Below are 27,725 nucleotides of genomic sequence, written 5' to 3'. Positions count from 1 at the left end.
TAGGGTCTGGGGGGGCAGACAGCCAAGGGCAGCTGCTGAAATCTAGCACCTTCTGTTGGTTGAGTCAGGGGCCCTTGGGTGCGGGGCTGTATCCACCTGGAGGAAGGATCCCTTTTTCCTCATTTGCCCAAGGAAGCTACTGGGCTGTCAGTGGCCCTGGGTGGGGGGGGGGAGCAGTGCTGTCTTGTGGCACTGAGGGGTCCCCAAGTCCCACATACACTGGCTGCATACCCTTGGTGAACCGGAGCCCTGGTTCACCAAGCTCTGCCTGACAACTGCCTCCATGCAGTGCAGGCATTGTCTGAGAGCAAGGCCCTTCTAGCTGGGCAGACCTGGGGTGGGGTCAGGGGACCCAGGCTCTGCCTTTCCCTCAAGGGCCCTAGGCAGGCACTGAGGCTGCCTGGAACTCGCTTTACAGACAGTAAAATGTCCACGTGGTGGCTCTCCACCAGGGCGTCATGAAGGTTAAATGGGTAACCCTTGTACATGGGGGGCACCGTGCTCAGTAAGGCTGGCCATCATTAGTGATGATTCTATTTGCACACAGGCGCCCTGGGAAGAGTCACTGGCCCCCACAGGTCCGCAGGAGCCCCACTGGTGGATGTTTTCCCAGGTAAATGCATCCAGTGTTGTTTCTCTGGTATTGCCTCTCCTCGCCCAAGGGCTCAGACATCCTTGGGTTTCTAGCTACGTCCTAAAGTAGCAGCCAGGTCTCAGACAGCCCTTGAGAGCACTCCCCTCTCTCCTTCTTTCTCTGTCCATTCCTCCTCCCTTCCCTCTTCTCTCGGTCCTTCCCTCTCTCCTGACTCCCTCCCTCCTTTCATCCATTTCTACCCTGTTCTCCCTCCCTGTCCATCCCTTCATTCCTCCATCCTTGCCCCTCCCTGATCCCTCCCTCTCTTTTTGGCTCCCCACCCCATCAGAAGAAGGGGGTGCCTACCGTGCAGGTCCCACTGGAAAGCAGTTGGATGTATGATCCTCAGCTTTAAACAAGATGGATGCTGAGTCCTTTATACCTCAAGGAAAGACCCTTGGTCATGTGACCCCCACCCCCTCTCTCCTCCACAGGGCAGCCTTTCATGAACACCGGCAGGTGGGCTGCCTCTGTGGGGAGGAGGCGTCATAAAGCTGTGGCTCCAAGCAGGTGCAGGCTCCATTGTAAGAGGCCCCATCTTGAGCCTCAGGGAGACCCAGGCTCTAATTAGAGAACAAGGGCTCCCCTGTTCTGCACCCCCACTGTACCTCAAAGGCTTGGAGGCCCAGGGATTATGTCTCGGGGTCGTCCGGGGCACCCTTGGGGATGAAAGATGGATGAAAGCCACACAGGCTCTCCCGAAGGGAAAGAGGGCTGGCTTTGTCTGGTCTAGTTAATTCTTCAGCGAGATCTCCGGGTTGACTCCTCCATGTTCTTGGCCTCAGGCCTGGGAATTTGATGCCTCTCTCCTTTAGGGATTTTCTGCCCCAGCTCTGGGGTGGGGCCACATGGGGTTTTATAATCAGACATCGTCAGTCCTGGTGCCGTTTCTCGTTACTCATTACCTGCGGGATCCTGAGCGTCACTGCTCAGTCAGGCAGTGCCGAGTCTGTTACATGGGGACAATCCCACTCGGATGGTGAGAATGAGAGAGCCAGGTAAAGCATGTGGGTTGGTAGTGGGGCTCCTCAAATCTTAGTTCCTCCTCTCCTCTCCGTGGCCCCCATGAGAATGGTGTCCTTTCCAGATATTCACAAGAACGCTCCTGTGTCAAGTGCCTACCCCACACCGCAAATGTTTTCACAGGATTTTGTCTACACCGCCCCTACAGCAGCAGGAGGGGACATCAGCTCCATTTACCGAGAGGACAAGTCAGGGCATCGAGGTTGAGGCGTTTGTCTCAGTGCACTTGTGATGGGACCGTTCTTGGCTTAGAGATTAGCCTGGCTGCGAACCCTGAGAGTCATTCAGTCCTCTCAGCTTCCCGGACAGCCAGGGCTCGTCTAGTGGTGAAATCTGGGGAGAGCTGAGCCTTTCCAGAGGCCACTGGAGGGTTTCTTTGAATAATTAGTTGTCCTTGTGCATTGAAGCTTTTGTTTATGGGTCACAAATTGTTGTGCAGTAACTTGTTGTGCAATGAGGAATGAAGCCACGCTGCCCTAACCCTTTCTCACTAGCACAGAAGACACGCCATCTCCAAACTGTTAACTCAACAGGGGTGTGTGGCCCCGTGAGCAAAACTTGTCCTTCCAGCATCTTCAGAGTGCACCTCCTGCTCCATGCTAAGGCATAATAACACACTGCATAGTTATGTGGACCCAGACATTTCAGGGGTTGGTGAAGGTTCTTTTTCTCCCCCTAGTCTCCAGCAGGGTATTTCAGCCTTACCACTATGCACCGTTTGGGCCAACTGATTGTTTGTTGTGGGGGCCACCTGTCATTGTTGGGCATTTAGTGGCATACTGGACCTTTACCCACCAGATACTGGCAGCAGTCTCCCTCCCCAGGTTGTGACAAACAAAAATGTCTCTAAAAATTGCCAAACACCCTTTGGGGTTCGAATAACCCCTGACTGACAACCACTGGCCTACAACATCCCTGGAGCTTTGGCCTTCCTCTTCTCCGTTGGTGGAATAGGGTGAGAACAAAGGTTTTACCAGAACTCAGACACAAGAGAAAATCGGCTGCTGCGTGAGAGTCCAGAATTACCAATGGCATATGATAGCACCTGAATTCTCACTCACACATACCCACAACCCAAGTGCCCCGGTTCAGAAATGGGAGGACGTAGCCATGTGAGCATTCAAACACACAGGAACTCTGGGCCACGCCAGATAAGCCAAGCTGACCACGTGATTTGTTGTGGGGACCTTGGCCACGCAGTGTCAGCCTGACCTATGCAGCAGCTGGAGGCTGAGTAACCAAGGTCAGCCACGTGGGCCCTTCATGCCTACAGGGCTGACCCCCAATAAACACCCAGGACCTGTGGCTCGGAGGAGTTTTCTGGTCGAGGCTACTCCAAACATGTGGTCACACATCGCTGCAGGGAGAATACATCTCGTCAGTGAAACTCCACGTGGAAAGGACAACTGGAAGCCAGTGCCTGGGCTCCAGGAGAGCCTGCCCTCATCAGCTGTTACCTTTGTTGATCTTAATCTGTGTCCTTTTGCCGCCATAAACAGAAAATGTGAATGCAGCAACTGTTCTGAGTTCTGTGAGCCCCGTTAGTGCATCATTGAAGCTGAGGGTACTGATGGGGGGGCCCCAAACACAGATGAGGAATCAAGGTGAGACATCAACAAAAACAGCTCTCTCCACCTCCTGTGAGGGAAGGTTCCCACCGCTGCCAACTCCAGGGCCTTGGACGGTTGTCTGGGCGTCGTGGCGCTGCGAGCCTGCTTAGTGGTACATAACCAACTCTGAATTAGTTGTGCAGAGAAATCCCACATGAATCTCTCCAGGGTACAGGGTCAGTTTTCCTCATTCAGCTTTTTGTTGTCTTCCTAAGTTCCCAAGTTCAGCTCACTTCCGGTACTGTGTCAGCCCGGTGCCCAGACTGGTGTGTTTGTGCCAGTGTCCCCTTCCCCTGTGTCTCCAGTCTCAGAATTGCCGCAAGCATCATGGGAGCTTCTTGAGCACAGATATTAGGTTTCTGTGACCTCGGGCAGGCAGAAGCGTCGGCTCGACTCCTACCTGTGAGCCTTTGAACATGTGGCCTTTCACCTTCACTATCTTCCACAGATTCACAGGGGAGAAAGAAATCCTACTTCCAAAAAGAACTGCTTTCAATTAACCGATAATCTAGCTGAAGCCTAGTAGATTCTGCAAATGCAGCCCATGCGAGCTGGGGCCAGGGTGAAGAGATGTCGCCCAATTTATTGTTAGGTCCCATTGTTTTATCAAGGCCTCACACAGACTTGCAGATATTCTCAAGGCATCTTTGTTTTAAGGCTGAAAAAAAAGAAGAGGGAGCTCAAGTACTGAGAAGGAAACGCCACCAAAGCATGAATTCTGACAGCACCAGGCTGTTCCGGAGGGCAGGCGTGTGAAGTGCCCTGGACAGGCAGCTCCCCAGACTCTGTTCCTTCCACCTGCACGGTGAGGAAGAGCTGGTGCAAGAGCCCCCTTGCTAGGTAGCAGCAGAGTCAAGTCGAAAGCAGCCTTCATTTTTCCATGCTCTGTTCAGTGATGTTTTCTAATACCCAGCTGTATCTACCTCATCTCCTTAGTTTGCATAAAACTAATGTAAACTCGTTACTGTGTCATTCAGTAAATGTAATACGTTGTTTGTGTAGTGATTTTAATGTGACAAGAACAAAAGAAGAGCTATTGAATTATAAGTAGTTGGCAAGATTTCTCAGTTCTTCTACCTACACCAGGTAAAGGGATTTCTCTGACTATTGAGTCTCCTATGCCCCATTCCCTAGGCTTGGCTTTTGTGTTGTAAAAAAAAAAAAAAAAAAAAAAAAAAAGGATGATGATAGGGAGAGAAGACAGGAGAAGTGGGAGGATAGATTTGCATAAGAAATAAGGGAACGAGTCCCTGGCTGGGTAGTAGTTCGGTTGCTTAAAGTGTTGTCCCCATACGCCAAGGTTGCAGGTTTGATCCCTGGTCAGGGCGCATGCAAGAATCAACCAATGAATCCGTAAGTTATTGGAACAAGTTGATGTCTCTCTCCCTCCCTCTCTCTCTCTAGTCAATTAATTAAAATATTTTTAAATGAAATAAGGGAATGTATTTCAGAGGGAAGAAAGTATGAGGCAAAAGGAAATGAAAATAAACTGAGGATGCATCTGGACACAAAGGAGGGAGCCGGGAAACTTGATTTCGGGAGAGTTGTCGAGCGGTAAGTTGGGAAGCAAAGCTTAGATAAAGGCTTTGAGATGGTAGCTGTGGGAAGGAAAAAGTCAGGGGCAGCAAAAGAATAAGAAGAGCTACTAAGAAGTATTGTCACGGTGTTCATTTGTTGTTCCTGAAGGGCCACAAGGAAGGCACTGGTGGCTGAACTTTTTGTTAATGTGAGACATTGCCAGGTCTGGGCCATGTGAGCACCTGGGTTGCACTGAGGAGGCATTTTTCAGAGCTCAATACGGTACCATGATTTTTAGAAGAGCAGAGTCCCTTGACCAGAGAGGCTGGGTGGATGGCACAATGAAATGGCCACACGTTGGCTTTAGGACCTGATACACTATATCAGCCCCTGTGTCCGCAGCACAGGGAGGAAAATAAACTGATGCTGTGCATCTCTGAGAGCGTGTGGGCTTTGATGCCATGGGGACGAGTGGAGAGGGACCACACACCCCCTTCCAGCAACTCACGCTGCCTCTGTTGCTTGAGTACTCGCCCACACTAGCTTTGGTCAGGAATTGGAGCACCTCTGGGGGTGTTGTCTTCCGTTTGATTCTTTGTTGCTTATTTGTGCTTTTAGCTTCCCTGGGACTCAGGAAGGATAAAATCACACACAGAAAACAACAGTGTTTGTTCTGGCTGACTCCTGCTTTTAAAAAAAAAAAATACCTCATTGCAAACATCAAACTGTTAGGTCTCTTTCTGTCTAGATTCGTGATGAGTAGATGAGTTATTGGACCCCCAGTCAGGCGGGAAGATTACCCAGAGTTCTAGAGCCTTTTCAGGGATGCATTTCTTGCCGAGTCACAACATAGCCACGCTGCATACTCACTGCGAGAATGAGGCACCCTGTTTGCCTTCTGACAGATGAACGTCGCATTCTTCAGAAACCAGGAGTAGTATTCGAGACAGAACCTGAAACGTTAAATCAGAGTAGAGAGGCACCGCTACTGTCTGTGGCTGTCGGAAGACACGCAGAATTTTACAAAGTCATAATGGACAATTCTTCACGGCGAGGCCCCCTCTCCATCTTTGCAGGGTGTGGGAGGAGAGGTGCAGCATGAGCAGGAAAAAGCGTACACTTTACAGTCAGAAAGGCTTATTTTTAGTCCTCGCGTCATGTACTCACTGGGACGCGTGACTTTGGGCTGATGTCTTAATTCTCTGGGCCTTAGCTTTTTCATCTATAAAGGAAAGGCAATAACAGAACCTACTCTTAGGAGGATTAAATGAGGTGACATTTGCAAAATTCCCGAGCAGCTCCAGGCTTGTGATACGTGCTCAGTGGATGATGGTGCCCGTTTACTTTTGTGTGTGTGAGATGGAGTGAGCATACAGGGCACTGCGGTTAAAAATGCAGCAAAGACTCTGCAAAATATATCCTGCTCTTGGCGGGTGCCCACACAACCGCTTCAAAGGGCCTCGGGGAAGATGGCACCAATCACATCTTCAGGAGGAAGGGTCGGCAGGGCCGGCCACGTGGCTCACTCACTGAGGACTCAGAATCCGCTTCCCTTTCAATACCCCTCCTGAAATATGAGGAGGGGGGCCCAGCATTCCCTAATTTCTCCTCCGTCTGCATCATGCCGTGATTCTAGCGTACTCTGGGGAGCACTTAACTACTCGAGCACGTTAGCTGCACAGATTTCCCAGGTCTGTCACCCTCAACTTAAACCTGAGGAGACTGAGGCTCAGCGAGGAGTGGATCTGCCCAAGGACACATTGCTTTCGAGGGGGCGAGCTGGATTTTAACCCAGGGGAGCTGCTCCGCGCTGCAGCACACTGCTGTTCTGTAACTAGCAGTAAGACCCATGTGGTCAGGACCCAGCTAGGAAAACCAGAGCCCAGGTGGTCCTAGAGAGGGAATTTGACACTGGGAATTAGTTATGAAGGGGTTAGAAGAACTCTAAAGAGGTTAGAAAAAATCAAAAGGGAAATATTGCTTAAAGTAGAAGTAAAGGTGGGGGGAATCCTTGACTTCTCCCCTCTACTGTCCTCCCATGTCCTGCCAGTATCTTCCACTGAATGAACTTACAGGGGCGGCTGCAAAGGTGTTCTGGGAAACGTGAAATGTACCAGTCAGCATGCCTGCCTCTCCACCGCCCTGAGGAGCAGACTAGACAAAACGCAGAGAGGATCTGAGAGTCCGGTGGAATGAGGACTGTCGCCGGGGCTACTTTTGTGGTGAGTGTGTGACCTGGTACTCTCAACGGGACATCTCAAAACCTTGACACATCAAGCATGGTCAACAGCTGACATGGCCACTGAGTGTTTGGCTGCTACATTTCCAGGATGCTGGAGGTGGGGGTTAAACTTGGCTATGAGGGTGGATAAGGGAGCAAGACACCGACAACCACAAGAGTATCTTCGTCAATCAGCAACCACTGAGTCAGCCTCCCAGGCACTGTGCAGGAACAGTAAATAGGTGATTTCATTTCCACTCATCCTTACAACAATCTGGCAATATCGGCAAGGATGCTGCTACCCTTCTACATGAACAGAATGGCTCCACCTAGCTTGCTAACACCCTCGGGCCCATGCATCTTGCTTATTTACCTCTTTGGGTGGAGGAAACAGCCACAGTCATTACCTGACCAAAGACCAGGGCCAGAAAGTGGGGATGGAAAAAGGCTGCAAACCTGAACTTGAGGCTCAGAGCCAGTGGAGAATAGAGACTGGAAAAGCTGAAGGATAAGATGAGTCGACTTTAAAAATAACATTGAAGGTCTGAGAGACTGGCCTCACAGCATGGAGCGGGACTCTCGATCCATTTTGTTTGGTTCTGAGTTTACAGCCAAGAGTAAGGATGCACAGCAAGAATAAGGATCCAGAAGACAGACTAGCACACCAGCACTCCAGAGAAGGGAAGTGCCCACGCCCGGACTTTCTTAATAGAAGACAGGGTCTGCCTTCTCATTTTCTTCTCACCAACCTTCTCATTTGGCCTGCACATGACAGCTAGGGGACTATGAAAGAACTGCCATTTAGATGGACACGTCCTCTGATTGTTACCTTTCAGCCAGCCGCCCCAGGCTCAGGGCATTTGTGTTGAAGGGCCACTCAAAGTCCTCTGTTACCATTCCACCAGATAGGACAGAGTGACTCCACTCCACTTACTGTGTCAGGTTCTGCACGTGGTTCTGGGGACCTGGAAATGAATGAGGTTCCCTCCTGGCTCTCCAGAAGGTGACAGGCTAGTGAAGAACTCAGCAGAGAGTCTATTCCCTGAGGTACTCCTGTCACCTGTCTGTGGACTAGTTAAGACCTGGCCACCTGTGGCCTGGAGAGAAGCCGTGCAGAACAGGATGCATATAAACACCGGGAGAGCAACATGGGGCCCAGCTTACCTCCCGGCCTGCACCCTGGGGTCCCTCTTCTGGCTCATGCAGAGGCATTGCTGGAAAAATCGGCACAGTTCCATCAGGCAAGGGTTGAGCTTCTGGACAGCCAGGGTGACAGGGACAGCTGTCACGGCCCCCTCTCTGAGGAGCTGCCGAGGACACCCTAGAAGACACAATCCTAGACCACTCAAATCAACAAAAATGTAACAACCATCTTCCCTTTGATTGATACTGTGCTAAGTGAATAGAGTCCTGCCCCTTGTCTCAGGTGGCTCTGAGACAGGCAGGTAAAGGTGCCATTGCTTCGCTGCTGCCCAGTAAAGCTGCAGGTCTGAGACACAGGTGGGAGGAAATGTGGGATCTGGCTCCTGGAGGAAATCAGAGACAGTTTCACCAAGGAGTAAATATAAACAAGGACCTCAACCATTGAATGAGCTTTGGGTTTCGATAGAGCTGGGCTCAAAACAGAGTCACTTTTAATACGTAGGACTCACTCAAATTGCTTAATGAAGATAACCTTATCTATCTGCAGAATCATTGCACAGAAAACGTAAAAATAGGCATAACTCAGGGCCTGGCACACGGTCGGAGCCCAGTAAATATTTATCGAGTGGATGAATGAGTGAATGCCGAAAACTTCGTGGCATACTGTCTGTGAGTGGGCAGAACATTTACTGGAAGATGCCAGAACTCCTTATTTTCTGCTTGTATTTCCCATTAGATGGATGAATGGATGGATGGAGCTATGCAAGTAAATATAGACGTATAACGTAGATTCAAATAAAGATATACTCATATAGATACAGGTAGATATAGAAGGCAGGGTTCTTTGGAAAAGACAGTGATGCTGGGAAAAATCAAAGGCAGCTGGAAAAGAGGAAGACCAAATAGGAGCTGGCCTGACTCCATGACAGAAGCCAACGGCGTGAGTCCGCAGGAGTGGAGCAGGCTGTGAGGGCGGGACGCATGGATGTCACTCATTCACGGGGTCGCCAGGGGTCAGAGCCAACTCAACAGCACATAACATCAAAGACACAGATACAGAAAGCTTGTTTTCTCAAAGTCAGTCTGACAACCGCCGCCATCTGCACCGAGACTGGGTTTCTCTAGAATCCCTGGGGGGAGAAAGGGCTATCATTTCCTATGGCAGCATAATGGCGTCTTTGTGTCTGCAAGGCCCTCTCACTGCGGCTGAGAGCGGGCTGAGGCAGATCTGCGGTGATATGAAAAGGGAGGCTGTGTGCAGGCTCCAGCGATTTAATAATGCCCCGTTGACACACGACTGGATGGTCTGGAGACATTCAGGAAACCAGATAGAAAGGCATCCAGGGCTGGGAGGGGCCTGAGGGCCCAAGCAGCTGTGAAGGCCTCACTTCGTATTAGTCTCTCCCTAATGGAAACAGCAGGGAGGAGAGTGAGACATCGAAAAGCTGGGAAAATGCTGCACAAACCACAGAAACAGGGCGCCCTGAGCCTCTGACGACCCACATCCAGGCTTGGGAAAGCGTTTCCTCTACAATTTCAGAAAAGTGTGCAAGGGTGGGGATGGCAGGGTGTCCTTTAAAATAGAAAAGAAATTAAACCGCACCCAGAAAATGGGCGTTGGGATTTGGAGTCATTCAGCATCCCTCCTCCTTCTGCCAACACCACGCTTGTGAGAAAAATAACTCCCAGCACGTTCTCAATAGGTGTGCACTCAATACAGGTTGACGGAATTAAATTATATGGAACTCTTTAGTTCCAAATCACTTCCCCCCACATTATCTCGTTTCAGACAACACCGTGTGGAGGGGGGAAGGACACTTAGTGCCCATGCGATTGGCGTGCTCGCTCTACAGCCGAGGGCACTGAATTCTGGAAGCTGAGTGCCGGGGGCCACCTTGCCAGGAAACGGGAGACCGAGGGTTTGAGTCCCATCAGTCCAACTCTGAGTTGATCAAACAAACCTCTTTTTTATTATACTGCGCACCCTTGTCCGAAACAAACAGAAGCAACAGGAGTGACAGGGCGCTGGTACATACTTGAAATTTGAACTTGGTGGGGTCCGAGGACCAGGGCTGGCTCTTCTCCGGGGGTAAATGGCCACGGGAGATCACCTGCAATGAGCAAGAATGGCCTCAAAAAGTCCAAATGAAATGGCCTTAGGTTACACACACAAGCAGAAAATCATAGCACCTTAAGGGTAAAGAGCTCTTGAAACTTAGAGGAAAATTGTGGCCAAGAAAGAGGAAGTGATTTGCTCAAGACCAGAGGGCAATGTAACAGCACAGCAAGGCTTAGTTCTCCTGCTAGAACCAGTGAAGTACAACGCCAGCTCAGTCTGCCTCCTGGCACCCCATCCCATGGCACCCCTGCCTGAAGCTGTGTTTCCTGCCTGTGGTGTGGGCTTGCTCTTTCCAGCGCATGTTCTTACCTGTCTGTGGGTACCTGGGGGCCGGGGCCTTGGTTGGACTTGAAGTCTGTGTGCCAGGGGTGAGCGTTCCTGGGAGGAGATGAGACAGAGGTGAGCCTGCACTTCTCAGGGTGCCTGATTGGGGGCAGAGGCCCCAGGCCACCAGTCCTGCCCTGTGCCTCCCATGTTGGTTATCAAGCCAGGTTCCAGGCAGGGCACTGAGGATGCAGAATTGAGTAAGAAACAGGATCCACAGAGGAAGCAAGTCCCAGCAGTAACTGCGACCCAGTGTGCTGGCACTACGGGAAACCCACTAATTCCGGGCACTGCCCGGGGGTGTCCTGGTGCTGCCCAGGCAGGGTCCAAGCATGGGTGTGCCTGGACAAAGGGAGGACGACATGCTTTTCATTCACCTGAGTCTTGTGTACAAGACTCCATCCCCCCCACACACAGGTGGCCTGTCCTCTTCACAGCAGAGCAAGAGCTCGTCTCAATGATCCTTTTGATCATGAAGTCCTGGTTTAAGGGCCACAGGGCATGACCCTTGCTGTCAAGATTCTGGCCTTGGGCAAAGCCAGCAAAGCAGCCTCCTTATAGGGAGTAAGGGAGAGGAAGCTGAAACGGGCAATTTCACTAGTGGGGCTAAGTGGTGGGAAAGGGATGAGGCTGGCATACAATATGAGCAAAGGAGGTGGGCACCCAATTCAGCTGGGGCGGGGGCCTGAGGGCAGGTGATGTCGTCTCTGAGACAGAAGAGACACATGGATTAGTGAGGAGAGGAGCACAGGTCTTCCAGGCAGAAGACGGGGAGCACAGGCAAAGGCCCGGAGAGGCTAGCGGGGCGTGGCTTACCCTGGCTGGAATCTAGAGGATAACATGGAAGGGTGAGGTGGGGTCCCCAAGAGTGGGGCTAAGTGACATGGCTGATTACTTCAGCCTTTCTGCTGGGACTGTGGGTGAGGCAGCATTGACTCTAAATGTCCTCTGCTGTAGGTGGCCCCTGGGTTAGAGCAGAGATGGGCAGCAGAGCACATCTGCTGATGGACGACGGCAGGCCTCCTCTGGGTCAGCACCTTCCTTCGATCCCTCTTCAGGCTCTGGGCTGTGAGCCCCTGACCACAGAAGATGCATGCTGCCTGGGTGGGTTTCTAGAAGCTGAGCAGCCTTCACAGCATCCAAACACCGAGGGTACCTGTCTGTGATTGTTATTTACGGTCTGACTAAAATAACTGCAGAATCGCAGAGGATTTGAGCTGAAAGGGACAGAGGGCAGAAGCAGACTCATGCTCTCTTTTGGCAGGTGTCCTGTTTGTCACTACTCTCTCTGAAGGGTGTCTCCTGCGGCTGGCCACCACACCGCTGCTGTGGGAGCCGGACGACAGGTGGTAGCTGCCCTCCTTGACGGAGTGGTTCCATGATGCCATGTGCTGAGCTGAACACCTCACAGACACCACCTAGTCATCACATCTGCTCTGGAACGCAGGTGTCATCTCCTCTGTTTTGAAGATGACAGAACCAGGCTCAGAGAGGTCAAGAGAACTTCATCAGGACACAGAGCCACGGTCAAGTGAGGCTTTTGACACGGCTGTGTCGGAAACAAAGACCAGAGCTCCTGGGCTGCTGCGGCCCAGCTGGCCAGGCCCAATCGTGTTGGTCTTCCTTTTTCCCCATGCGGTTACGTAATTCACCGATGAAGGCTATCAAATTTGTTTTTCCAGATCTGTTTGTGCAATCGACTTTATGAGCGTAAAGCCCAGGCTTTATGTTTATGCCCATTAAAATTCATCTACTCCTTCCCCTCCATTTCTTAAGAAATTCAAGAAACTCAACACACTCTTAAGGAAAGCCTACTGTGTTTCAGGGGAACTGGAGATGAAGGATACAGACCCTTGAGGAGAGCATGGCCCACGGGGGAGGAAGGTCAAGTTCAGGGACACTGACAGCCCAGGAATGGTAACTGGTACCATCCACTAACTGGGGAGCAGCGTGGCAGGAGACCCTCTGGCTGCAGGATCAGAGGAAGTGATTTTTAAAATAAATAAACATTTTTGTATAATTATAGGATTAGAAAGTATGGGAGATTCCCAGCTTTGGAGTGAAGAAAAGTAAAAATCTTACCTACTTCCCGGATAGAGTCAGGTTAATACATTGTGAATTTCTTTTGTCTTATTTGGTTTCTGTGTTCTATTTTCTCTGTATTTTTATTACATACATACATGCACACACACACACAAATACATACGCATAATAGAGTTGGAATCACACTTGATAATTTTTAAGTGCCTTTAAGAGCCCAACCCTTCCCCATATTACATATTACATGCAGCTATTCTAATTATGTCTATGTGTGTAATTAATGTATATGTTGTGTTGTGCTGCACACACATGATGTATATGTCATGATAGAATAACTTTCATATATAGTAACACTATGCCAGAAAAGCAGTTGAATTGTCTGGAGTGAGCAATGTCGGCTTCTTGTGGTCTCTCGGTAATGGACAGTGACAGGGGAAAGGGAGAGAGGGCACATCAAGGAGACTGGGGGTGAGAAAGTCCTGTGAGGAGGGAGCTTTCCTTCCTCCATTCGAAGGTGGGAAGGAAGGGATGGGGTAGAGAAAAGTAAAGGAGAGCCACCTTTATGCTGTGGTTTTTAATTGTGTTGCTAACATATGCTTTATTATGTTTCTGCGTGTGTATTATATTTCAAAAATTTAGAAAAGGTTTTAAAAACAGACACTAAACTTAGTTTAGAAGTGGGGGACTTGGGAGAGAACATCCTCCCTTACCTGAGGTCCGGCTGGCCTGAGACAGGCCACCCTGCGTCCTGGCAGGAGGCTCAGGAAGGCTCCCTGTGGTCCCTGTCTGCGCAGTCTGCTGGGCCTCTGCAGGCGACCCCGTTCTGGAGGGAAGCAGTTCCCAGGGAGGCCCTCCAGGTGCTTCCCCACGGGTGGTCTGAGCCCAGGGCACAGGCGGGCTGGAAGCCCAGACCTGCCTGTTGGCTGTTGCCCTCCTGGTAGCTGCACAAGTGACAGTGACAGGGCATTTATATGCTTTAGCACTTTGATTCAGATATAAAATTGATAAGACACTGAAACGTAATCACAGGGTAAATGCAATGTGTGCGTACAACATAAATAAGGTAGGGACTTAAATGCTACCAAGAACTGGACTAAATGGACCAAACTAACCATTATTTTCCTAACTACCGACTTAAAAAAAAAATTCCAAATCCCTGGGACACCGAAGCAATCGGCTGGGGTACGTATTTTGGGGAGAGTGGGCTTTTGCAACATGATTTCTAACTGCGTGGCACAATGGAAAGGTTATGGGGTTTGAGGTGAGGGACCTGGAGGGGTGAATTCTGCTCCTGTTTCTTCCATGCCGTAAGCTTTGGTGCAAGTTACTGAACTCTTTCCAGTTTTCTCATTGAAGCGGGGATGATAATAATAATACCCGGCAGTATTGCAGGACTGTTATTAAGACGAATCCTCCCTCATTGGTCTTTTAAAGCACAGCTAGATTCTCCCTTCTTCCTTCCCATGGTAGGAATTAAAATTCATTATTTTGAGTTTTGCAAATGCAATCCCCTTGGAAGTTCTGAACCTCTAAGTCAAGTTGAGAACAGTTGCCATCTTTAATATATTCAGCTATCTCCTCCAGAAAATGGTATATTGTTTCATTTATTTAAATATCTTTTACTTTCATTAAAGTTTTGTAGTTTTTCTGACATAGAACCAGCACTTCTGTTAGGAATCTCGCTAGGCATTCTATCATTTCTCTTGCCGTTAGCAATCACATCTTTATTATGCCGTAAAGCTTTCTAATTATGTGTGTCCGGATGCTGGCTGTTGTACTAAGGACATTTCTAGTTAATGAAGTTGGATCCTTTTCCCCATTCGTGTGTCCCTGCTGCCTTTTTTTTTTTCCCGTTGGAAACCATATTGTATTTTCCCCCTTATTACTCCAGCCCGGGTAGCTGCCTCTCGCGATAGTAGCTGTCTCTCGCGATAGAACCTGGCCAGCAAGCTCCCTCTCGACAGAGTAGCTGCTTCTCACCATAGTGCCTAGCTGGGGAGCAGCCTCTGGCCATAACGGCCGCCTGTCGTGATGCTGTCTGGCCCAGTAAGTGCCTGTCATGTTATTGTCCAGTTGCGTGGCTGCATGTCATGAGACTTAGGGGATTCTTATGTAATAAGTGTGTGTGTGTGTGTGTGTGTGTGTGTTAACTTGTTATTGGATTTATTTAGGTTATATTGGTTAATAAGATTATATAGGTTTCAGGTGTACAATTCTCTAATACATCATCTACATATTGACCATCCCAGGTCAAGTCTCCTTCCATCACTATTTATCCCCTCTTTACACTCTCCTACCTCCCCCAACCCCCCTTCCCCCTGGTCATCACCATGCTAGTCTGTGTCTATGAGGATTTTCTGTTTTATTTTATTTTTTGCTGAATCCCTTCACCTTTTTTACCCAGCCCCTCTCCTCCCTCCCCTCTGACAACTGTAAGTCTGTTTTCTGTAACTATGAGTCTATCTCTGTTTTGTTAGTTTATTCTGTTCATTAGTTTCCACATAAAAGCAAAATCCTATGGCACCTGCCTGCCTGCCTCTGACTGGCCCACCCCACCCGGCATAATACGCTCCAGGTGCATCCATGCCTCTGCAAAAGACTTCTTTCTTTTTATAGCTGTGTAATATTCCATCGTGTAAATGTACCATAGCTTTTTATCCATTCATCTACCGATGGGCACTTGGGCTGCTTCAGATCTTGACGATTGTAAGTAATGCTGCAATGAGCACAGGGGTGCTTTTGTTATTTTGAATTAGTGTTTGGGTTTCTTCCAATGAATTCCCAGAGGTGGAGTTGCTGGGTCCCAAGGCAGTTCTATTTTTAATTTTTTGAGGCATCTTCATACTGTTTTCCACAGTAGCTGCACCAGTCTGCATTCCCACCAATAGAGCAGAAGGGTTCCCCTTTCTCCACATCCTGGCCAGCACTTGTTGTTTGTTGACTTATTGATGATGGCCATTCTGACAGGTGTAAGGTGATATCTCATTGTGGTTTTAATTTGCAATTTTCTGATGATTAGTGTTGTTGAGCATCTTTTCGTATATCTTTTGTCTGTTTGTATGTCTTCTTTGGAGAAGTATCTGTTCAAGTCTTTTGCTCATTTTTTAATGGGATTGTCTGGTGGTCTTGGTGTTGTGTTTTATAAGTTCTTTGAATATTAGCCTCTTATCAGATGTATCAGCAAATATGGTCTCCCATTCAGTGGGTTGTCTTTTCATTTTGTTGATGGTTTCCTTTGCTGTACAAAAACTTTATAGTTTGATGTAGTCCCATTTGTTTATTTTTTTTCTTTTGTTTCTCTTGCCTAAGGCCATATATCAGAAAAAATATTGCTACAAGAAATGTCTGAGATTTTACTGCCTATGTCTTCTTCTAGTCCCGCTGCCTGACTCTTACCAATTCTTACCTCCGCAGGGAAGCCCCCTCTCTGGGCTCTCCAGGACAATAACTCTTTGTAGGCAGGATTATAACTACCTATGTACTTGCCTATGCCTCCTTCCCTGGTCTCTGAGCTCAGGAAGGAAGGGGGGCATTGACAGAGTTGTGTTGTTAACAGCTAGCCTGGCGCCTGATATCAAATACATGTCTTGATGAGTGAATGAATGAATGAATTCTGATGATTCTGGTCCGTGGCTGGGACTCATTGAGACAGGCTTGACTCTTATTGAAAGAGCTAGCTCAATTGTATCTTATTCCCAAGTCGGATAAGCATGCCTTTTGTGCCTTCAGTAACCATACCACTGATTGTGTCCTCAGAGATGGTGGGAGGGAGGAAGCTCCTGGCCCACCATCAGTGGTGGCTTTTCACGCCAGCATCATCATGCGCATATTCTTGGCATCATTATCCAGCCAGCTACAAATTGACCTACCCCTGCCATGAGCTGTTGGGTGCGTTTCACCATTTCATGTGAATGTCAGGAGAGATGTTGCTAAGTGCTTTGCCGAAATAAAAATACCTTTTTTCTGCTACAATATATTTCAAGTATATAAGATATATTCATTGGAAGATGCTGGGTGAAGGGTCCTAGGGAACTCTCTTTACTATACTTGCAACTTCTTGTGAGTATAAAACTATTTCAAAATTTAAACTATTTCAAAATTTTAAAAAATGATACAAATGAATGTCAGAAGAACATATGTCAATGACACTTGGCTTGTCCTATGGAACCCATACTGGTTCGTGTTGATGTCTTATTTAAGGGAAACTGAAGAAGAAAGAGGTTGGTAAAGAGAGGAAAAAAGAAAGGATTTCACTTATTTAGGTGAGCCAAGAGGGAACAGGAGGGCAAAACGGGGCAGGAGAGGAAAGGGTGAGAAAGCTTCTTACCCAGGCCTGGGAGGGTGGAAGAGACACTGCCCGGTGTAGCCGTGGCCTTGGCAAGAAGTTCAGGCAGCCTCTCCATCTTCACGGTCTGCTCTCCCTCTGAAGGATGCGTTGTCTCTGTCCTGGGAGAGGTTCTCAGAGCAGACCTGCTGGTCCTCTGGGCTAGGCGTGGAGGGCTTGTCTGTGGTAGTGTTTGCTGGCTTGTGGGTGTGAGGCTGGAAGCCACAGCCGTCCCCCTGGTAGCTGCACATTCAAGGAGACAGTCAATGACAGCTTTAAAGTATTTGTCACTTTGGACATAAAGAAGTGTTGCGTCACTGAAAGCTCACCCATCACACAGCAAATATTTAGAATGCAGAGATTCAAGCCTTACTCGGACCAGCACCATTTGTCACCAAAAAGAGGGTTTCTCCTTGAATGACAAATCAATCCAAAATACCAGTCTCCGAAAAAGCCATGTGAAGAAGCACAGTGAACAGAATGCAGAGTTGCCAGGAAAAAGGTGCAAGGCAATAGGGAGCAGAGAGGACTACAGAAAAATAGGAGAAAGGTGTCCCTCCTACTGGGGGGGGAATCAATGGCAGCAGCAGCTACTCAACACCAGTTGCTTGTTGCCATGGGTGAGGGGAGGACCCATGGTTGCCAGATCTTTTGCAAGAAAAAAGATATATATATTTTTTTTTCAAACATTTTTTAAGTGGCAGAATCCTCCAATTTTAACACAGCATAGCTAAATAAAATACTTGCGGGCAGCATCCAGCCTTCAGTTTGCTCAGAGGGTCCCTGGTCTGGAGACTCTAGAGCAGGAGCTTGGGAGGTTCACACTTACCCAGGACACCAGACAGGCTGCTGGTGAATGTGTAATTGATAACAGGAGACTCCTCCACCACCTCCCAGAAGTCAGAAAGGTTCCTTCCTGCAAAAACCGCACCCGCAGGTTCAATCTTGGGCGTGTGGGATAGTGGCCACGGTTAACTCTCAGCCCAGAGAGCTTGTCGAAGATGGGCTGGGGGCTCACCCGACTGTCCCGTCATCACACAGATGAAGATGCAGTCGGATTCATTGGTCTGACTCACTGTAAGACAAGAGCACACAGCCAGACTGAGCACTGCTGGGTCTGCAGCTGGGAAGTCTTGGGTCAGAATGAAAATTAAGCTAGAAATCCCTAGCTCAGGATGCTAAGGCTAACTTCTTACTTGGAAGTCAGCCGTGATTGTCTGGGGGCTCTGGGGGGTGGGATGCAGTATAATGTGATGGCTAAGGGCACAGATTCTGGGGTCAGCTTCCTCACTTACAACATCACTCTGCCACCTCCTAGCCACGTGAACAAGAGTGAACTGCTTGACCTCTCTAGGACTCAGTTTACCCATCTTTAAAATGGTGAACATTCTAATCCCGAAGTCCCGTATTTGCAATTTCCAAATTCCCAGATCTCTGTAAGATGGGAGGTTTTGTGTCATTTTGGTACCAAAACTCATTTGGTGGCCAACGCTGACTTGACAGATGTGAAGTGATGTGTAGTCTTTCTCCCATGCAGTGAAAAGGGCCAGCCCTTCTGCTACATGAACCCAGGGGTCTTTGATGGCAGTGTGCTGTCCTGGATGCTGCCAGAGGTCCTGGATGGTGCAGACACCCTGTTAGACCTTCAAAAGTCTGAAAACTTCTGAATTCCTAAATACGTTTGTCCCTTTGGGGCGTGGACATATGGTCGCATGTCAGATGGCTGTGGTGATCCAGCGAGATGTGCATGAAGCTCTACGTTCGGTGTACGACAGACAGAAAAGCTCAGTGAAGAGTCATAATAACTGTTGTTGTTGCTACGTTGCTACTATGATATGAATTAGCATAGTGACCAAGAGCAGGAACTTCAGACCCAGATCGCCTGGGCTAGAACTCTCTCCCAGCAGAAAGACCTCGGGCAGGTCACCTGATGTCTCTGTTGCACAGAGTCCTCACTTCTAAGTGAGGACAAGTTGGAGATAAGTATGGTAGCTCCCTGGCAAGGGTGTAGTGAGGTCCCAAAAAGGGAATACGTGGTAAGTCTCCCTGGCACCAAATGATATCTATTGTTATCATTTCTCTTTCTATCACCCTTCTTCTCTAACAGGAGTTTCTCCATAGCAGAGCAAACTACCCTGGTAAGACCAGCGTTGGGCTGTTAAATAGGTCTGTGCTTTGCAACATAGGTCCCCAGGGGAATGTGAGTTGCCTGCAGGTGATATGAGGTCACCTTACAAATGAGGAATATCCCTCAGTTGTATGTCACACGTGGGCTGAGGCTCCATAGAGATCTAATCTGAATTCTGAACAACCTTGAGCGAAACAGCCAACCTCTCTGAACCTCAGTTTTCTCATCTTTAAAATGGGAGCACAGCTGTCCCACAGAAGCTGTCTTCTTCAGGCTGACTCGCTTTCTCCCAGGTTTGAGCCTGGATTCTTCCTCTGGGTTGAACACCAGGAACAGCTCTGGTGGGAAAACGGAACCTTCACATACTGGTGGTTGAAACCGGACACACTGATTGTCTAAGAACTTTCACTAATGTTCCTGGCAGCCTGGCCTACGGCAGGGTGGGGTAGTCCACCGGCTCTGATTACCCTCCGTGATGGATGTCAAATCTCATATTTGCCAAATGTTTTCAAGATGAACCCACCTGAGAGGATGGAGGTCGACTTAAAAATCTCTGTCAGGTAGCTGGTGGAGTTTCCAATGAAGTCCACCAGCAGGGCTGTGAAATCTGTGAGAGAGAGAGGAGGTTTCAACTTCAGAGACTTGAGGGGGAGAGGGAATTGTATTTGGATATTTCAGAGTAGTTTTACAAGTTGGTTTCACTCCAGTAATTTGAGGAATATTAACAACCATAGACAGAACTACCACTAATTATTTTTTTTTAAAGTCTTAATTTCAGGCAGGCAGAGAACTTTGGGATCTGCCATTTTAATCCCTTCTCTCCTGAATTGCCTTCTTCCCCCACACCCTTCTCTGCCAACCCTGAAGAGCTGGATAAGGCCCTATTGTTAAATAGTGGCTTTTCCGACATGTGCCCTCACCCCTTGTCCTCCTACACACTTCTATGTGATCTGCAACACCCTTCCTGTCTCACCCCTCAGTTCTGCACTCGTTTCCCATGATGCTCTGCTCTGGTGTGCCTACTGCAGCACACTGGCCTCTCCAGTTCTCACTCTGCCACCTGGGCTTTTGCCTGGAGCCCTCTGTCCCCAGGTCTCACAGGGCTGTCTCCCCACTTCCCACAGGTCACCCCTGAATCATCACCTCATTAGAGAAGACTTCCCTGAGCACACACAGCAGCCCTCTCACCACCACTTCCCTGCTCACCATGTCCCCTGCTTTATTGTCCTCATGGCCACACTATCAGCCAACGTACAGTGTGTATGCACTTCAGTCCTTTACTTTCTGTCCCTCCTACAGACCTAAGTTCTGCGAGAGCAGGGGGTGCCCTCTTTGCTCAGCGTGGCACCCCCACCCCAGAAGAGTGTCTGCGCTCAATAAAGCATTGTGGAATGAGGAATTAGTGGCAAGAGAGTAGTTTCATTCTTATTTTTAAGGGTTGTCTAAATATAAGGACTGTGTAATACTTTTAACGTTCAATTAGAAAAGTAATACATGAATAACTCATTAAAAAATCAGATAATGCAAGACCCCCTTACTCAATACTTTTCCACTCCAAAACACCCACTCCCATCTTCTTCTCAGAGGTAATCGCCCACCTGGTGTCCACATGTGTATGTATTTTTTTATCGGTGACATTGTATTCTGCATACTGTTTTGTAACTTTCTTTCTCTAATTGAAAATGTCACGGAAATTTTTCCATAGGGAGGCCAAACCTGGCCACCCCTATTTGCTCGTGTTGTCTCCAATTGTTTTCAGAGGCCTATACTATAGACTATTGAGCCATTTTCCTAAGGACAGATATTTAGCGTGTTCTCAGAGTTCGCTACTAAATAATGCTGCATGAACATCATGTTCTTGCTGCTCTGTGCAGACATAACTATTTCTCTGGGGGAAAAGCCAAGAAAAGAACTTTCTGGGACAAATTATTTAAGCATAATAGACATTTCTTCATCTCTGTATCATACTCTAAGAAGAAAAAATTAATTCAAACTCCTCTAAAAGAGCACAAGCAACAGAGGAGAGCAGAGGGCTTCGTGGGTCCTCCCTCCCACCTGACAGGTCATTGGTCCGATTGTTCACACAGTAGCAGTGCCGCGTGGGGAACTTGGCCGGGTCCATCATCTTCAGGTGGGAAACTGGGAAGAGAAGCGGCCCACACAGCAGTCCTGGCACACAGCCTGTCCCCGCCCCCCCCACTGCCCACCGCTGGGGCCGCCCAGAGGCGCTTACTGTTGTACATGGCCACAGAAACCTTGTGGAAGGCGAAGGAGCTGTAGGAAGTGATGCTCAGCAGGGAGAAGAATTTCTTGCTCTCTGCCAACGATATCGAAATAAAGAGACAGACAAATGCCTGCTCACAGTAACAAATAAATAAAAAAACTTGTAAACAGATAATAGAAATGAATAGTACAATGACCGCATAATAAAATAACTAACACAAATGATAAAAACCAAAAATAATAAAATCAAATACAAGCAAATAAGAAAATGCAGAAACACGCGCCCCTTGGCTAGGCCCCCTGACCCGTCCGTCCGGAGGCTCCGGCAGCTCGCTCTCAAGACAGCTCTGATCAGAAATGCCCGCGCCTGCTCCCGCTTGGAACACGGCTCGCTGTCAAACTGCTGGCGAGCCTACGTCTTCAGGCGTTTTCACTCTGGTCATGAGTCAGGCAGACAGCAGTCTCCACACCGAACGCAGAGACGCTGGGACACGGAGGTGTGACATGTCTGGCCCAGGTCATGGATAGTCCAGAAGAGAAGCTGGCCCAAGACCCGAATGGGCTGGGACTGCGCTTTGAAGAAAAGGTTACCTTTCAGAACTCTGCTCAGCATCCCGTTCACCACCTGCGTCAGGTTAAGTGCCGACAGATCGACCGACCTCGCAGGCAGCTCTGGAAGAGAAAAGGTGCCTCATTTCCAACGTCCGGGCGACGTGCCTCCGCTTTGGACATTTTCTGAACCCCTCCCCCCATTGTCCCTCATGCTGGACACCAGGAGCAGGAAGAGGAAAGCGGTTCATGTCCTCAGCAAGGGACAGCCAGCAGCGTCCACTGTGACAAGTTAGAGTAGAGAGGTGAGTCGGGTGCAGCACAGGCACACTGATTTGAGGGAATACTTTATCCCCACCCTGGAGAGAGCAGAGGCTGGTGGGACAGGCTTATACATGTGTAATGAGAAGCCCAAGGAAACAGCCCGAGTTCTCATGCACTGGATTTGGAAATCACCACCTTGTTAGACAGGTGCTCAGACCTTGCTGGGCACTGGCATCCCTGGAAAGATACATTTTTTCATGCCACAATTCCGATGCTTGGGTTCCATCCTCACAGATTCATATTTAATACATCTGGGATGTGGCCCAGATATCAGTACCAAAATCAATTGATCAGTCAATCAATCACTCATTGGTAGCATGCAGCTAGGCGGGGAGAGGCTGCTGGGTTAAAATCTGCCTTATCCCAGCTGTTCCCTGAAGCTTTTGGCAACAACAGCTTTTACAGAATGTTTACATAACGACGTGGCTAAAGCAATGCAGAGGTTGGAGAGATGCTGTTGTCTCTCTGTGAGGGTAAGGTGGGGTCCAGAGACGTGGGAGAATTCCCATGGAGCCCTGGGAGGGGGGAGCAACTCACCTATGGTATCCAGAAAGCTTCCCCTACCTTTTCCTGCCCCACCTCTCCTGTAAGACCAGACACTGGGAAGAGAAAAGGCTTTAGGGGGGAAATGGGAGCCCCCCATTCCTCAAGCCCTGTATCACTGGAGGAGCCTGGGACACCTTGACTGCATAGTCCACAGGCCAATGACCATGAGAATTGTGGGGTCCCATGTGAAAAAGCAGATTCCACATCCCTGCTCGAGATTCCAGTCTCCCTGGGCTGCGTGTGGCCTTGAAATGCACATTTCCACAAATAGGCAAGGTGATTCCAATCCAGGGGGCTAGTGCACCCCACCCTGTTAGTAAGTTAGGAGACCGAAGCTCAGAGAAGAAAGACAACTTGCCTACATTCGCACAGCTGAGGGGCAATGAAGGGGTCAGGACCCACTTCCTCGAGCTGCAGAGCCTTTCTGAAATATCAGGCCACTTGCCCGCTCGGCAAAGTTCATGACATCAAAGAATAAAATGTCAAAGGAAATTCTGAAATGCCATTCTTTATTCATTCAACAAACACCCACGAAGAGCCAAGTAGAATCCTAGGTGTTGGCTGTACAGAGGTCAAGGAAAAGGACCGTGTCTTCTCCCCCAAGGTGCTCCCTGTCTGTGGCTCGGGAGGGAGGAGGGAAAGTCCCGAGGAAATGCATGTGAGGAGTGCTGAACAGGGAAGCATGGGAGTCTGTGAGCACCTCTCTCAGGGCAGCCCACCTGGTCAAAGGCCCCCGTGGAAGGGATGGAAAGCCAAGACCTGAAACACTCACTGTTTGGGATGAGAGGCTGTTTACTCCTCTAGCATTTGTTACTATTATAATTGCAATGATTATTTTTCATGTTGCCTTCCCATGGGGAAAGTGCCTTATACCCGTTCTATAGATGGAAAAGCCAAGGCCCAGAGGAGCTGAAAGACGTCCTCCCTAGTTACAGGGTCACCATCAGGGTTTAAGGCTGCCGGTTACCTGTTGCACCGAGGAAAGCTCCAGCTTTTTCCTTCTTAACTTCTTTATTTCCCACTGAAATACAAGTGCTCGTGAATAAAACAGATCATGGACGCACAGCCTCACACAACTTACAACATCCTGACAAGTCATCTTAGCCAATAATCCCTCTGAAGGGGGAGGAAATCGAGGCCCAGAAAAGGGAAGGGGTGTACCTAATTCCCACATCTGGCCAGTGGCCCAGTTCCCCCTCCCCAAGCCCCGGGCAGTCCCCTTTCTTCTTTCTGCTTCTGTGAGTCTGACTGTTTTTGATTCCACATATAGGTGATGGCACACAGTATTTGTCCTTCTGTGTCTGCCATATTTCACTTAGCATAATGTCCTCCGGGACCCCACACTGTTGCACATGGCAGGGTGGTCTTTTTAGGGCTGAATAGCTGAATAATATCCCATGGTGTGTAAATACCACGCTTCCTTTATCCATTCAGCTGTGAGTGGACACTTAGGTTGTGCCCTGCTTTTCAAGCACCCTATTGAAAGTCGGGTTCAGTCAATTTGGCCTTTCACAGACTACCAGGGTTTTGGGTTAAATTTTGGAGCTTTGGGGTTAGAAGTAGGTGGGGGCCATGGATCCCCATCTCTATGATGTAGCTATGGGGGATGCTGGCTGTGCTGCAACAGAAGGGAGTCTGGGACACGCATTTATGATCAAGCGACCGGGCCGATGCTGCAAACAAGCTGTGCTCCGGGGTGGGAGCGTTCATTCTCCCCTCTCGGGGGCTCAGGCTAAAGCAGCCACACTGAGGTCTCCGGGGGGCACTGAGCACCCTTGCTAGTGAACTGGCCAGGAGGCAGAGTCCTCCGTGCAGGTGAGGGACTGGGGTCATCTGGGTTCGGGATCCCTGGGCTACCGGGAGGCTAGAGGCTGCTAGGCCTGCAGTGTTGCTGCGCCCGTCAAGCCAGATGACGACGGGTGCTGTGCCGTCTTCCTCACCGGAGGCTTTTCTCAAACACCACTTTTTTCCCGAAAAAAATTAGTTCCACCACTCCGATTTTATAATTACAAACCCGTGGGTGGATTTCGCCAACAAAATTTGAGGTGTGAATTAAACAGCCCCGAAGCAGGAATTTCTGAACTGGGTGCTATACAGAAGCATTTTTCAAATAAATTTTCAGACAGAGCACCTAAAACTATTCTCTTTTTGGGTAAAAAGACCACCATTGTAGTAACTTATTAAGAAGGTATTGGCACTTTCCATACTTTTCGTGCTTGGTGTTTGTATTGCCTTTCATCCTTCGCTTACCTATAGAGCTGAATTGTTGTTAGCATTTAAAGAGGAGAAAACTGGAGGCTCAGGCAGAGAAATATTTATTGAAAATTACTCTCCTTAGGCACAAGAAATCGGTACAGCTGGTATCCTATGGGGCAGGGAAGTGGTGGGCTGGGGGCCATTTTAACTTCATACACTTCGTACCATTCACATTGTGAACCATATAAATGTACTAATGAAAAATAAATGAAATTTTTAAAATAAAGAGTAATTCCCAGCTCATGTCCCAAAAGCGAAAGCATGCCAAAAAATGATCCTGTGTGTTTGGTGAAGAGCTAGGAGCAGAATTCCCGCCCCTGACCCCTCAGTGTCCTTTACATTGGAGTGTATTCACCACCTTGCTGCCTGCCCATTCCAGACCAATCAAAAAAGGCAGGGGAAAGGCAAAGAAAGATGAAATTATTACAAAGGTGATGATGGCATATAACAATGCCTCCCATTATGAACTCTTCCATTGCTAATTGAATGTCAAGGTCTTTGTGGATTTAATAAGATCACGAAAATCCAGGAATTCCATGAACCCTAAAGCAATGAGCAATAGTTACCATAGAAATGGTAACTACAACTGTGAGCTTGAGACAGAGATACAATCCCCCTTCTACAGGTAAAGGAAGTGAGTTCACCCAAGACACCTAGCACTGTGAGCGAGGGAGGAGCACCAGTCCACTTACCTGTTGTAGGTAAGAAGGTCATCTTATTTTCTTTCTTGGCTTCTTCTTTAATAGCAGATGCTAAAATAAAGGAAATTTTCATCAGAAAAATTATAACCCAGACATGACCTCAGAGAGAACTGACCCAAAATACTCATGTTAAAGAGAGAAAATTATGGAATGGTGAAGCAACTTGCTGAAAATCCCATACATAGTTCGTTCATTCATCCAGTCATTTAGTTGTCCAATATTTACTGGCCTCCTACGATAATACTAATGGTCGATAACATTATTCAGCAGCTGGACTTGAAACGGCACTGTGTGTGTTAGATACCAAGGTAGTGTGATTAGAAGTGGATACGGACCCCATCTGTATGGAGCTCATATTCTGCTTGGGAAGGCAGGCATCAAGAAAACGAAGACACAGGACACTATTACAAACAAGATTAGGTACTTTGAAGGGTGCCTTGCCGGTGTATAACAGGGAGCCTGATCTAACCTCAGCGATCCAAAAGCTTTTCCCGGGAGGTGGCGTTCAGCTGAGGTCCGAAGGTTGAACAGTATTTGAGTGGGTTAACTGACCGAGGGGTTATTTGGTGTACAGCTAGCATGTGCCTGGGGTCTGAGATGAGTGTGAGTGTGACTTGAAAGGAGTGTGAGAGGCCAACAGTGATGGAACACGGAGAACGAGGAGGTGGGGCTGTAGGAAGTAGCCGTGGTGAGGTAGGCAGGGTCACGTCGATCATGTAAATGGCAGAGGACACTATCCAGAAAGAAGCAGGAAGCCATTGGATAATTTGGGGAGAGGGCAGAAACAAGGGACGCACTTGGAAGGTGACATATTGAGATTTATGAAAAGATCAGGCAGGCTGGTGAGTGGAGAACAGATCACTGAGAAACAAGGCAAGAAGCAGGGAAGCGAAGATGATGGTTTGGAGAATGGTAAATGTGGAGGTGAAGATGATTCTGTTGCATAAATGACCCTCAATTACAAAAAGTTCAGGGACAAAACCAGAAATGGAGACTTTATTTTTGCCATTTCAGTCAAGCTCATTTAGGATTCTAGCTTGAATTGTTGGCTGCTGCCAGTTTTTAAAGCACAATAAACACCCAAACTCAGTGTAAAGAGCAGACACTTCTTGAACTCTGGCCAGACCCACCTGTGTTCCAAAGGGACAGGACACATGCGAGGCCCACGCACAGCCTCACCGGAGCACTGTGTACCGGGAAGCCTGGCATGTTTGTGATGGTCTAGACAACCTGGAAACAAGAGGGCAAACAGCTGGAAAAAACAGGGTGGATTACTATGCACACTGATTCAGAATATTCTTGCGAACGCTGCATGGGGAGTCATCAGCAATCCGTTCTGAAAAGGCTCTGTATCCCTGGGATGGGTTCGGTTATGAGAAGCTAACGAATTAACCCCACAATCTCATTTACTTAATTCAACAGCAAAGGTTGATTTCTCATTGATAGTCCACAGTCGCCGCATACTGGTGGGAAACTCTGCCCCACGTGGTCACTCAAGGACCCTGGCTAAGAGAGCCTCCCCTGTTTTATTTGTGGTCCTCCATCTGGTCCTTGTGGCCTCCTTAGTCTCTGCCTTACCGTGCAGGGGAAGGGAGAGAGCTGGAGGACCTTGTATCACCTCTTAAATGCTCTGGCAGGAAGTGACACGCTCCCTTTTATTTACAGAACATGCCAGAATTACCGAGGCTGCCCCGAGTAATGGCAGGAGATCTGGGAATAGGAGAGAGGTGTGCATGCTTACTCAGGGAGAATCGGGTTCTCTTCCATGGTTTTTCTGGCCAGTTAGATGGGAAATACCCTCCAAACGGCACATCACAGCTGCTTATAAATAGGAAAAAATTAATAACACGAGCGTCTGTGAATGTTCGCACTTCCTTCCTGGCAGCGCTGTGTCCCAGCAATGCTCCTGGGACTGTGCCGTGTGGAATCAGCGTGGCAGTCAAGGCGGCAGAGCTGAGACTAATGAGAGTAATGGTGACAATTTGCCGAGTGCTTTCTGAGCGCCAGACACCACACGGAATGCTGTCTGACGCGTATTGCCA

At 48.6% G+C, this 27,725-nt stretch overlaps 1 protein-coding gene across 1 annotated transcript; it reads right to left on the bottom strand.

The window, feature by feature from the left end:
* Window positions 1-3,881: 3,881 nt before the first annotated feature.
* HHLA1 (HHLA1 neighbor of OC90) lies at window positions 3,882-26,892 on the bottom strand. The gene is made up of 16 exons (XM_024572101.2): window positions 26,814-26,892; window positions 25,663-25,734; window positions 23,694-23,747; window positions 21,899-21,979; window positions 21,318-21,401; window positions 21,140-21,223; window positions 19,608-19,691; window positions 17,975-18,031; window positions 17,786-17,872; window positions 16,960-17,199; window positions 13,343-13,573; window positions 10,578-10,646; window positions 10,186-10,260; window positions 8,171-8,327; window positions 5,656-5,738; window positions 3,882-3,925 (listed from the first exon to the last, which is right to left on the bottom strand). Exons 1-16 carry the CDS (start codon window positions 26,890-26,892, stop codon window positions 3,882-3,884), a joined length of 1,581 nt encoding a protein of 526 aa, XP_024427869.2.
* Between the last annotated feature and the right edge of the window lie 833 nt (window positions 26,893-27,725).

Source organism: Desmodus rotundus, chromosome 8 (genome assembly GCF_022682495.2).
Source record: "Desmodus rotundus isolate HL8 chromosome 8, HLdesRot8A.1, whole genome shotgun sequence".
Classification (NCBI taxonomy): Eukaryota; Metazoa; Chordata; class Mammalia; order Chiroptera; family Phyllostomidae; genus Desmodus; species Desmodus rotundus.
The sequence above is the reverse complement of the archived record's forward strand: the minus strand, read 5'-3'. Positions and strand labels throughout refer to the sequence as shown.